The sequence below is a fragment of the Plutella xylostella genome, chromosome 29, assembly GCF_932276165.1.
Source record: "Plutella xylostella chromosome 29, ilPluXylo3.1, whole genome shotgun sequence".
NCBI classification, from domain to species: Eukaryota; Metazoa; Arthropoda; class Insecta; order Lepidoptera; family Plutellidae; genus Plutella; species Plutella xylostella.
The window spans coordinates 5,671,649-5,684,020 of NC_064009.1; the positions used below are offsets into that span (position 1 = coordinate 5,671,649).

Below are 12,372 nucleotides of genomic sequence, written 5' to 3' on the forward strand. Positions count from 1 at the left end.
TGCCGCCAGACACCACTCAGACGGTGCGCGATATTGTTGTGCCCTACAGTATTGCATTTGGATGCCGACTTACTAAGTTGCATTTTAATTTTACCATTTGTATCATAGTTAAATTATTCTCTTATCGTCTCATGTATGAACTAGCTTTATTAGCTGAAACTGCTACCTTTAGAACTAAAGATATGAATGTATAAAGTATAAGTTAGTATGTACTTATATGGTAGGTTTTGGAATGAAAATCACAAGTTAATTATTGTAGGTCGTAATTTAATGCAGATTTTTTTAAACATTTGCTTTTTTTTACTTATTATATGACAAATGGAATATTGTTTGTTATCTAGATATTTACTGCGAAACTATTTTAAACAACTTTTATATTTTACCAGTATTTTGTACAATGGCTGCTTTACTCTTTCATGACTCAAGAGATTTATCTATATTGAAGTGAGGTTACAAGAAGCAGATAGGTAGTTGATATATTTTTCTGCATAGCATCAAAAATCGAATAATTAATGTATCAAGCATTTCTCAAAAGCAAATTTTGAACATAGTTTGCCGTAAAATTATCTGTTCAGATACAAATGCCACTTATAACACATTCAAATATTTTCATTGGTCTAAATTCGATAATAGAATAGTTAAGTAGATATTAGGCTCATATTTATTTTAACTACATAGCTATAGGCTATACTTTAAATATGTGCCTTAAATAATTTATATACAATTGGTTAATAAATACCTAAAATGGTATACTTCACTATTCTATCGCCGATTTATTTACTCTTCAGTATATTGCTAAGGCCAATGTTGAGTTAATGTTACAGCAAACCGAAATAATAATTATAAAAAGAACCTGAGTTTACAAAACATACAGAAATTATTTCATTCAGATTTCAGCTAGATTGAAAAAGTGATATGCTTAAACATTAGCCCTTATCATTAATATTGCACAGCAATATCCACAGGGTCACTTTCAATACGAAACTGTACATTGTATTGCGTATCGCCTACACCCAACAGACTGGTAGGTAACGTCATTAAAACCTATTACAAACCAAAGTTTAATTTCAAATTTTACTAATTAATATCTATTTTCTAGTGAGATTTCTATTCTGCTTTTTCAGTATGACTCGCTACACGGTAATGGTCGACGGTACAGTTAAAAGGCAAGTTGAGGACAGCAGCTTCAAGGTACGGTATCAGAATATTTCAACATAAATATGGAATGTAGCAACACTCAATTGAAAAACTCGGATTGTGGCGCAAGGCCCACATTAATCTAATATTAAATTAGAGACAATATTTACAATACAAAAAGTAACTATGCTATGTAAATTAATATTCCTGGCGGTTACTGTACTGATATGCATTATTTTATACATCATTACAAATTATAAATATAAAAGTTGTTTAAATACAGATAATTAGCTGCTGGATAGAAATAATAAAATAGATTACTTAAACATGAAACTGTACAGTATAATGTAATGACATTAGCTTATTATTGACTGACCTTTCATAATATACAATATCATCGACGATTACAATCGAAACATTCATTAAATATTATATACTTTAATAGTTTCTATTTGAATTAATTTTACCTAAGACAACATACATCAATGTCGACTTTATAGTGTTATATCTTTTTAAATTTCAGTCTTAGTTTTTGCGAAACTCAAGAGACAGTGGTCGGGATTCGACACGCACACAGATGACATGCAGTCACGACTCACGTCGTCAGACGTCATGCAGTCTGACCCACGTCGTCAGACGTCATGCAGTCAGACTCACGCCGTCAGACGTCATGCAGTCAGACTCATGCTGTCAGAAGTCATGCAGTCAGACTCTCGCTATCAGACATCATGCAGTCGGGTTCACGACGCATCAGACACACACCTAACACAACTAGCGGGCAGTGAAACCTCTTCTTATCAATACATTTTCAATAATAACAATTATTACTATTTCTAAACCGATTAAATTATTAGGACTAGCTGTTTTCGCTCCGCTCGCTGTCGCGATGGCAAGGACCCCGCGGCGCCGGCGATCACTCGACTCATAAATAAGAAACAACGTTATCGACTTATCACACATATCACATAGAACGTCTGCGCGCACGGTCGATGGCTCCAGTCCCATATAAATAAATACCAAGTCTATAATACTTCGGGACGCGCTTGCACCTCGGCGGATCGGGTGGTCCCGATAATGGAATGTAAGCGTGATGCGGGGTGGGGGCGCGGCGGCTGCGGCGGCGGTGGAATGTGTGTCGCGTCAGGCGCGGCGGGGCGCGGGCGGCGCGGGGGGCGGGCGGCGCGGCACCATGACGCAGGGCGGCGGCGGCGGCGGCGGCGCGCGGCGCGGGCGCGGCTCGCCGGGCAGGCAGTGCGGCGGCCGCGCGCCCATGCGCACCCACCAGCGCGTCGCCTTCTGCAGCAGCCCGTCCTTCTTGCCGCCCGCGCCCCCCGCGCGCCGCGCCGCGCCCCCGCCGCCGCCCTCCGCCGCCCACTCCGGCACGTCGCTCACGCTCTTGTTCGGTGGAGGCTGGAAGCTCGGCCTCGTCAGCTCGGCTTGCTGGAATGGAGACAACATCACGTTAGATAACTGTTGAGAGATATTATCAGTGATAAAGAGTGTAGGAATATATCGTTATAGTTTTTTCGGATAGTCATTGATAGACTGGGGACGATGCCCTATGTTCAGAAGGGAATGTTACAGAAATTAACTCATGTAGGTAATCATTTGTATTCATAAAGACAGATTAACCTGCCCATTTTTAATCACCTAATTTTACATTAATGAGTGATTAAAAGTTGTATTTTGTCAATAGGCTATCAAGAGGTCCCAGTCGACCGCAACTACGATATAACAAACAATAAAAAGTACACATAAAAGGCAGTTGTTTGTCATGCAACAGGCACTTTTGTGCTGCAATCTTATCTATGCACTTGCGGTAGTGCGGTGACGCTATCGTGACATATCAAGATATATGTCTGTCTGTCCTTCTATTTGTCATTTGCATTGCGATTACGGATGCAGACTTTGTTCTCAATCTGTTGTGATCACGTTTTCGGATACTGATGAAATTTGCTATCTTACGACTTTTGCACCAAAGATTAGAATCATCTGGTTCTAAGCAATGGAAAAGTTAAAAGAGAGACCTCCAGATGAAAGTTCATGTTTACAATGTTATTATAGTGTAACTTATTAAAAGTAAGACACATAAACTGCATTACCTACTTATTTAGATGTAATTAAACCATAACAAAAACGGTGAACATTGTCCTGAATCTTCTTATATGTTCCTAAATAATATACTTATGTATTTAAATCACGTAATAACCTTCTTTTAATAGCAATCGTTTATCAGATCAGTGCAGATTATTTTCACGAATATGTTAATCATACATGCTTTTTGCACGCGATCTCTTAGCATTAAGTACGCCTATATCGCATCAAATTACAAGACAAGGCATTTCCGTGGAAAGATACTGTGACAACGCCTTCTGTTGTTATTATTAAAAGTCAACAAAATAATTAATGTCAAAAATCATCCAGTCATTTACTTTAGAAGGGTCGCAGTAGGATGGATCGACCACCTTATCAGATAAAGCCGCCAGTGGTTGGATGGGGAAGGCCGAGAACGATTATTGAGAATAGGTAATGCTGGCATTATTATTTTGAAATTCGGTTCTCTAAATTACAGCTAGTGTATTCACTGTTAGATCATCATTGCATCAGGCCGCCATTTGTACCGTCTATGTTGTGCATATTCTATTGTAATTTCTGTGTGTTGTGTCCAATAAAGGATTTTATCTATCTATCTATCATTGTTCATTTGTTAGATCTTTTCATTATTTGAGTAGGTTATTACCAAGTTATGAGTTCTGATAACGAATAAAAATTATGTCTGAGCTAAATTTAACATAAGAATGTTTTTCGTGGTAATTCCATGTTTAAAATAAGCCTATGGTATTTCATTCGTAGGGAGCCATAAAAACATTTTAACAACACTAATTTAATAAAATTTTACCAATGTTAACGTAGTTTAGTGTACTTTAGTATGCATGGTATGTAGAAATTTGATAAGGCTCGTATCTACAGATTCGCTAACAAAGAGATAAGCACATAGGTACGCACTACGCACTATAGTTAGGGCGTTTAGTTACGTATTTAAATAACTATAAAATATGTAGGTACCTATAGTCACAATTTCAAGAAATTAATATTTTTTCATAATATGTAAGTATTTCTAATTTGTACTGCTAAATATGTTGGCAAGGTACAAATGTGTATAGCTACTAATGAAGCTGACTGTACGGGGAATCAAAACCACATCAGTGGGCCTAGTGTAGGTTTAATCTTAATCGCTCGCGCAGTGAGAATCGACTACTCGCGCCATGCTAATTCGCGTTTACTCGCCACTACGCCAACGGTGTAAAAACTACACCGCATTGTATGCTATCTACTGTCAAGTAGTATAGACATGCACCACAGCTACCTCAAAGTATGTTAATATTATCACTTCCATCCAAAGGTTGTCTAGTTGATATTACTTTAAAGCCGCCTTTTTGTAATGTTTTTTGTATAATTTCCTTTTGTGCAATTAAAGAGTACTGCCTACGGAGGCCAGAGCTTTTGCCGAGGACAGACCTCTGTACCACTGGGGTACAGAGGGCCTTTGGGGTACAGAAGTAACAAAGAGTATTGAACTGTATCTCACCTGATAAGGGACTCGTATCTGCAGATGCTTGTCGGGGCCGGCCTCGCCGTCGGGCAGCGGTATGCTGGGCGGCAGGCCCAGGCGCTCGGCCGCGGCTGCTGACCTCGCGCGGGACTCCTGCTCCACCATCTCCTGGAGACGGCCCACCATCGCCTGCAAGCGCTGCTGGCTCTCCCATTCCCTGGAACGCAGAAGGGTTACGAGTTGAATTTAGGTAAAAATAAGATTTGATAGAGCTGAAGGACAGTATAATGTGGGCGGGATCCGATCGCAGTTTTAAAAGTAGAGATTAAAGCTAGTCTAAGTTTAATTTCTTTCAAATTAAAGTAATGGGCGGGGTGGTAGTTGTATTTTGGAGAACGCGGTAGATCTATAGGGTAGATATATCTACTGCGGTTTGGTTTGTGTCTGATGATCGTGATTAAGTCGATTTTATATACGAAGTATGTTGGAGAAACAGAGTTCATTTATACAAATTTTACAGCCATGCACAATTTTGGAGTAATGTGATGCTGTTTATTGCTATAATGGTTAGACACAGTCAAAAACTCTAAGAGGCTTATCCTAACTAATATTATAAATGCGAAAGTAACTGTGTCTGTCTGTCTGTTACTCTTTCACGCCAAAACTACTGAACGGATTTGAATGAAATTTGGTATACATACGGTCTAGACCCTGGGAAAGAACATAGGCTACTTTTTATCCCGGAATTCCCACGGGAAAACTTTTTAAGGCGAAGCGAAGCGCGCGGGAACAGCTATTCTAAATAATTGTATTTTTATGCAAGTGTTAAGTGTAATGTTTGCCACAATGGATTTGAGTTCAAGCTACGGATATTGAATTTAACTTTGGGTGTTTAGTAATTTTAGCGCTTAGCCGAATTTAGCATAACGACAGATGATTCTTCAGAGCTTTGTTATTTATAACATGACCTTATCGATCGGTGCTCTAATGTTAAGTAAAAAATGGCGTGGTCAGGTGCCCAGTATACAGCTGAGCAAGCATGTTCAAAGTTCATGTAAACAAGTTGTCAGCGTTATTTATTGTGTGCAAGCGACACAATTATGTTCTACAAGAATTAAGAGACAAAAGAAGGCAATTATTTTGATTCTGATGTGTGAAATGTACCTATTACTGTAAATTTTCATCTACGACTTCGCATTACGCTAACGAAATAAATGATTATCTAATATTAATCTAGATAAGTATCAAGTGTTTTTCTATGAAAACACATTTTTGTAGCGTCCACATAGGTACATCTTTATGTTTAGATTCGATATGATAATGTTTAATGTCCGAAATAACAGTCCAAAAATGCTTTACTTAGATGTTGTTAGCCTAGTTCGAAACCCAAGGATGAGAGCGATCTTTTATTAGCCGAGCCTTTGATTTACTGAGAAAGCTGCTCTCACAGGCTTGCGGAGAGAAGGCCCCTTGATAATAAAGCGGGCCGCGTGCCGTGAAATTCTGAAATTAAGCGAGTAAGCGGGAAATTGCCTCTCCACATGCTCCAATATTACTACCAGATTGCTTCTCATAAAATGTTCTTGGCTTTTGGTAGGAATTATGTAAAATTATTGTTACACGGCCTTGGTTTCGGTCCAGCGAGCCGGAGGATGTCTAAACTACGGTTGCCTGTTCGCGGTCTCCACGACACACGAGACATCATCTACTCCAATGGTTCATTATTTGTTCGGCAGATATAATACGCCCTTAGCGAATTTAGCTACAAAAACTTAAAAAATATGTTGGTGACTACCTCGCTTAGATCTCTAGAAGAGTATCTGATATTTGAGGTATTTCTTCAGGAAACTAAGCGAATGTTAATCGATGGATCAGTCCAATCTTTATCGTTAGCATCCACCTTTGTGCACATAAGACATCACCGGTAGCACTCACTGGCTAAGACCATTGTCTTCAGACTATTGAATTGAATGTAGGTATAAATTAATTAAGCGAGATATCTGACTATGTGTAGGTAGCCGAGTGCTGTTTATGTAAATATTTATCAACGTAACAAATGTAAACTTAAAGTGCATTTAACCTTTATCTACGATAAATAGATAAGAGCACATGTAGTCAATACATCTTGTTTTTGTTTGTCTTGACAAGCTGAAGAGCTCTCTGCAAGCTACAGCAGAAGTAAAATGAGTTTATTTCACTAGTTTCAAAAACTGCATATTCATTTCGATCTAAAATGACATACTAAAATAGTTCATAGCACGCTGGTATTGTATAGATTAACTATTCACACTTATTTCAAGAGGAATCTGTACAAAATCCGTTACACGTGGAACCTATTTTATTTGCAACATCCAATTAAACTATTTTTAATTGGAACAGGATGTTATGAAGAAAAATCCCAGCGAACAGAAAAGTATTCAGACACGAGAACAAACAAGTGCCAGTCGCGATCGTTAATTTACGAATGGTAGTCGGGGAATGTCTGACATTAAGCAGGTACCTGGCAACATATTTCAATCGGCACTTGCATTGTAAACAATCCGTCTTCATGGGCGGGTTATTATGAATCACACGTGTAACCCGCAGCGGCCGCGTGCAGAGGTCACCGCCGAGATTCCACTCAGCTCTGTATTCTTAGAGGTTTTGGGGCTGGTTCAAAGCACGGTCTTTTATGTTTCTATAAACTTTTATTCCTTGTCAAACTAACGAACCATCAATGTTTGAATGAATAAACGGGGCGGTTTGAGTTTGACAAGGTATACAAGTGTACCTGACGCTGGTTAGCCATGAAGCTGGCTATACTTTGACTACCATGTAAGGTTTTTTCAAAAACTATAGTCACGCTGATCGTAGGCGCTGACAGTCATCGAATGGGGGGTTATTAGAAGAATAGATCGGGAATATCGTGACTGTAAAACCCGCCTGAAAGGTACAAACACGGTTTTGTACAAGTGGAATTTTAATAGTTTTTTTTTTGTCTGGCCTCTACCACTTGAGGCCTTTCGAGTGGTGATAAAATATTTATTTATTAGTTATAACTAAATTATAATACTTATAATAGTATTAGTCGGTATTCTGCATGCCAGGGATGCTTTAGCCACATGGCCAGACATGGACCTTGACCTTCTATTGTTTACACATACGATAACATTAAGGATCAAGGTCACTCTTACAGTGAAGCATGCATTCTATTAATAGATAGGCGTAAGATTGAGCGATCGATGCGAGTCAGCCAAGATCAGGTGCAAATGTATCTGCCCTAATGGTTAGAATGGCTAGTATCAGATAGTCTCTGTTGTCTACATATATAATAATATACAGTATAGTTTTTTCGGAAGCTTTATACATAGGGGGTTTTATTTATCCAATTTTAGTTTTTATATGTCTTGGCATTCAGTATAACAACGTGGAAGAGAATTTTCACTATTCAGTCTAGACCATATAGTTTTCATTATCTATGACACAGGCTTATATGGTAATATATCACTCATCAGCGCTTGGTAACATGTTCTGGACAGTGGTTGAAAGTGCGTTGCAAGAACGTGGATGAGCAAGAGTGACAAATCGAACCTAGACCTACTGGTTCTTATTTCATAAATTTACGCTAACCTGGCATTCCGTTAATTGATGACAACTAACACCCTACCCTCTGCCAGCTATCTGCCAGGGTGGCAGGCCATGACAGAAGTATAGAAACTATGCAATACCCTGATGGACTTTTAAAACGGGTATGAAAATGACATAATCTAGCTTTCCTTAACTGTTTAATTTACTGCCCTCTACCAGCAATCTGTAGCAGTGTCAGTACATGACAGATAGCACAATTTCGAGCCCTCTTTCTACTAAAGTACCAGGGTGGCAGGACGCGACAGGAGTGTTAACTTACAATGCATGATGCCGGTGCTCGTGCCGCAGACGAGGGCCCGCCGGGGCGCCCAGCCGCTCCATCCCCGCGCACCCCGGGACTTGCACCGAGAGCATCTGCAAATCACAACACACTGCTCTCATTATGTGGTCCTGGTCGAAGGTTATATGGCCGCTACGAGGGGATTTATACAGCTATGGAATTTACTTTGTTTGGTGGTTGAGGACAGAAATAATCTTGTGTTTAGCTCTTATTTTATAACAATTTGGCTAATAGTTGAATGGGAATCATAGTAAGAAATAACATCACAGTTCAACTTGTTAAAACATCTTAAATGTCTTTCTTTCATATTTGGCTGTAAATTTTGAAAAGAAAATGTTTTTCAATTTCTCAATAGATCATCCAATTCTATGACAGGATGGATGGTGGATATCAGAGTGTAGAAAATAATTATATAGGTACTTTTTATAAATGTCCAGAATAATTGATGAAAAGCGTTTATTACGAGATCCCTAGGATTAGGGTAAAAGTGTAATGTGTAAAAAGTGTGATTTAAATTTTCAGTTTGATTTATAAATCACAAATGACACTTGCGTGTGACTAAACTAGGTGCTAAAAAAGTTAAGTAACTTTTATTCAGAGTGTGTTTCACTCATAGGGAATATGGTACATTACTCTTGGATATAAATTTCTGATTCAAATTTTATTGTATTTACTTAGATTTGTAAGCACCCAACCTTTATTACATAGTGAAAAAAGCCCATAATGTACATAATTTATGTAAGAGTAAAGTAAATCCATCAAAGATATAATTTTGGCCTATTCTAAGATAACCTGAGATGTTTCATGTGTGAGCCGTGTAATTTTTATGTTAAAATACTTTGATTACCTACATGATTCACCTGATTTTCATACTTGGTTCATTATTTGCTAAGCCTTAATAAAGTTAATACCAATGAGCAGTATTTAGAGGAATCCAGAATTTAAAGATTTTATGATGATGGAAAGTTCAAGTAGTGGTTAAATAGCAATATTATGATTACATTCAGGTTTCTTCACTATTCATAAGAATTCAACAGAATTTTAGTGGCATAGCAATCTCTGGCAAATCTTAATCCTAATTAAGTTAAGCGGAAACTTTAAGTTAGTACTTTTGCTATCCACAGTATTTAGTCACAGATTTTGTATAAAAACAGATTTTTATCATGATTTTGTAGAGAGTATTTATTTTCCAGAGAATGGGGCAAGCTTTTTGGCCTCTTCTTCTCCATAGAATATAAGAAACCTTTTTTCCTAATAGGGAGTAGTTAAATAACAATGTTTTTGGAAAATGTGCCTTTTAATTTTTATAAAATGTTAAGGTATAACATAACAAGTTATCAGAAATAATAATATTACGAATAGTTACTTAGTTAAAGAAGAAAGGACTCAATTTATATTGATGTGATAAATATTTTTAACTGATAAATGATAACATTTAAACCAGTAGCTGATACTTGAGATATAAATACATATTATATAATGCAGGGTTGTGTTGAGGTAGGTGCAAGATACCCAGAAAGTAATAATAGAATAGTCTGTCATAAAAATATACAAAATGGTACAAGATAACTGTTGGCGACTGATGCAGTGGGCTTACTCGGAACCTACATCCAGCAGACTGCAATAAGTGATGACAATAATAAGTTTAGTGGAAAAAATTACCCATTACACTTTAGGCTCTAAATCATCAGAAATACATTAAAGGCAACAAACCTCTTTACAGCCTATTTTATGTAACAGGGAACTTTACATGATATGGTTATGAGTGCGGGGGCATTGCACGGAACATTGAATTTCAGATGTATCTTGCACTATTTCAACCCAAAATACATTAGTATTGATTTATTAATATATGGACTATATTTATTGTATCAAGTTAAACAGATGTGAATCTGAATACCTACAATCTAAATTCTGTAAGTACTTTAGATTCAATAAGATTTTTTTCTTACAATTTAGCAAGAAGATTGATTAAGAAGTTTAAAATTATTCAACATAACAGAAAGAAATAGCAATGAATATACTTACAATTTTTGTGATAAAATTTACTTAATATTTTGGTTCTTAAATATTTACATGCTAAGTTTTTGGTATCATAATACTGTTTGTTATAGTGGTAAAAGGATCTGTGTTTACTATGTGATAAAGTTGCTTTAGCTGTGCTTGTTGTTCAGTCTGCAGGTAAGTAACCTGACATTATAAAGTTTAGCAATAGGTACCTGCCGGTCGTTGTAGTACAGTATGTATAATTTAACGAGATGTCGAGCTTGTGGCGAGAGCTGATTACGGAACTGTCTGTCATGTAAAATGTATTTAAATTTACACAAACAACGTCTGGGAGTGACGTCGCTATCGGCGCGCCTCTTATCACTTGGCACGCTCGCGCCGTCTGCGCCGCCTGGCGAGGCGCTGGCCGACCAGCTCGCTCGCCACGACTGTACTACTCCATCGTCAACAAGCCCTGACTGCATTCACATTTTCTACACTCGTTTTGAACAACAATATTGGTCACTGGCACCATTGTTTTGATAGCTAGGTTATTGTTTACTGCACAACACATAATATGAATCATAATTTAAGCACTTATTATGTTTTTAAATGGTTGTTTTTGAAATACAATCCAATTTACTTACTATTTGTTACAGTGTCGTTCAGTTCTCGTAGGGTTTTTCGTTGCGGATGACAGTTGATAGTGATGTGATTGTATCCGATGAATTGGCACGTTGTTGTATCGACTCTCGGCAAAAAATCGACCACACACTCGATCACAGATCGAATAGACACTCATACAAACTCACTAACACTATTGGTATCAACAAATCCTCTTGATATAGCATAAAACATTTGAAACAAAACAATCACAGTGAGCACACTACGGAGATTACAACACTCGTAAGGCGCTTTTAGAATAATTAACTATCATTCACTAATAAATAAAAATATGCTTCATTGCAAACAACACTATAAAAATAAATTATTTATAAAATAAGAATAACATATATTTTCCACTATCGCGTATTTTGTATTAGAGCAGCGTAACTCTTTATACATATTGGCGGGAGGACGCCTGCCATCGAGCGAGTCTTGTTCTTCAATGACGCGGACGCGGCGCGCAGAGTTCGCAGTCGCGTAGCGGGGAGAAACGGGCGACGGGTGTGGCGGTGCACCGGCTGCCGCGCCGCACACTAGCGTAATTTGTTGTGTGTTTACTATGTCGATCTCACAACTACATTAACAAAAGCTGTCTAGTTTTGCTTGTGTGCCAAAAGACAGCCAACAACTCGCGCATCGTTTTGTAGGGAGCGACGCTTATATTGAGCATGTATGTGTAAAACTAGGTAGTGATAGTGAGTAAGTCTATGCACACATATAAAAGAGCTCGCCGTTTGCCATCGCCGCGCCGCCGCCGCCGTACCGCCATCACCACCAGCGACCGCCACCGTCTACATTATCATGTATGTGCGTACCTATGGATATTATTTTACAGTGAGTGATGACGCGTTTGTCGGCTCGCGAGACGAGACGGTTGGCAATTTGACATTGCTTAATGGATCAATGCTGTCACTGAAGCCAACCTGTCTCTACCTATAAAAACAATATTTTGTAGACCAGGGTAAGGATATTCATTTTACAATAAACACATCAATCCTCGGGTAGATGAAATACCTACCTAGAAAAATATTTTTTTTTCCGGAAAACAAGTATGTAGGGTCTTTATATTTTATTTTTAAATGTAGAATTTACACTGTTTAAAAAATACCCGCTAAGTAAGTAA

General features: G+C 38.0%; 1 protein-coding gene across 3 annotated transcripts; it reads right to left on the reverse strand.

Moving 5' to 3' along the window:
• Positions 1 to 246: 246 nt before the first annotated feature.
• On the reverse strand, positions 247 to 11,869 carry LOC105381708 (proline-rich protein HaeIII subfamily 1). Of its 3 annotated transcripts, none has more exons than XM_048631590.1 (4): positions 11,231 to 11,869; positions 8,577 to 8,688; positions 4,727 to 4,907; positions 247 to 2,577 (listed from the first exon to the last, which is right to left on the reverse strand). In XM_048631590.1, coding segments are annotated over exons 1-4 (594 nt in total). In that variant the 5' UTR covers positions 11,232 to 11,869; the 3' UTR covers positions 247 to 2,277. The 3 variants fall into 3 exon arrangements, with proteins under 3 accessions (XP_048487547.1, XP_048487548.1, XP_048487546.1); XM_048631591.1 differs by having other exon boundaries at positions 8,577 to 8,671; positions 11,231 to 11,858; XM_048631589.1 differs by lacking the exon at positions 11,231 to 11,869 and adding an exon at positions 10,817 to 11,179 and having other exon boundaries at positions 8,577 to 8,671.
• Positions 11,870 to 12,372: the final 503 nt, after the last annotated feature.

Excerpts from the sequence above, each read along its gene's own strand:
- LOC105381708 (XM_048631589.1), bottom strand. The coding sequence starts at position 11,068 with ATGCAGTCAGGGCTTGTTGACGATGGAGTAGTACAGTCGTGGCGAGCG. Across the intron at positions 8,672-10,816 it reads TGTACTACAACGACCGGCAG|ATGCTCTCGGTGCAAGTCCC; the intron begins GTACCTATTGCT and ends TGTGATTTGCAG. Across the intron at positions 2,578-4,726 it reads AGATACGAGTCCCTTATCAG|CAAGCCGAGCTGACGAGGCC; the intron begins GTGAGATACAGT and ends TCTCCATTCCAG.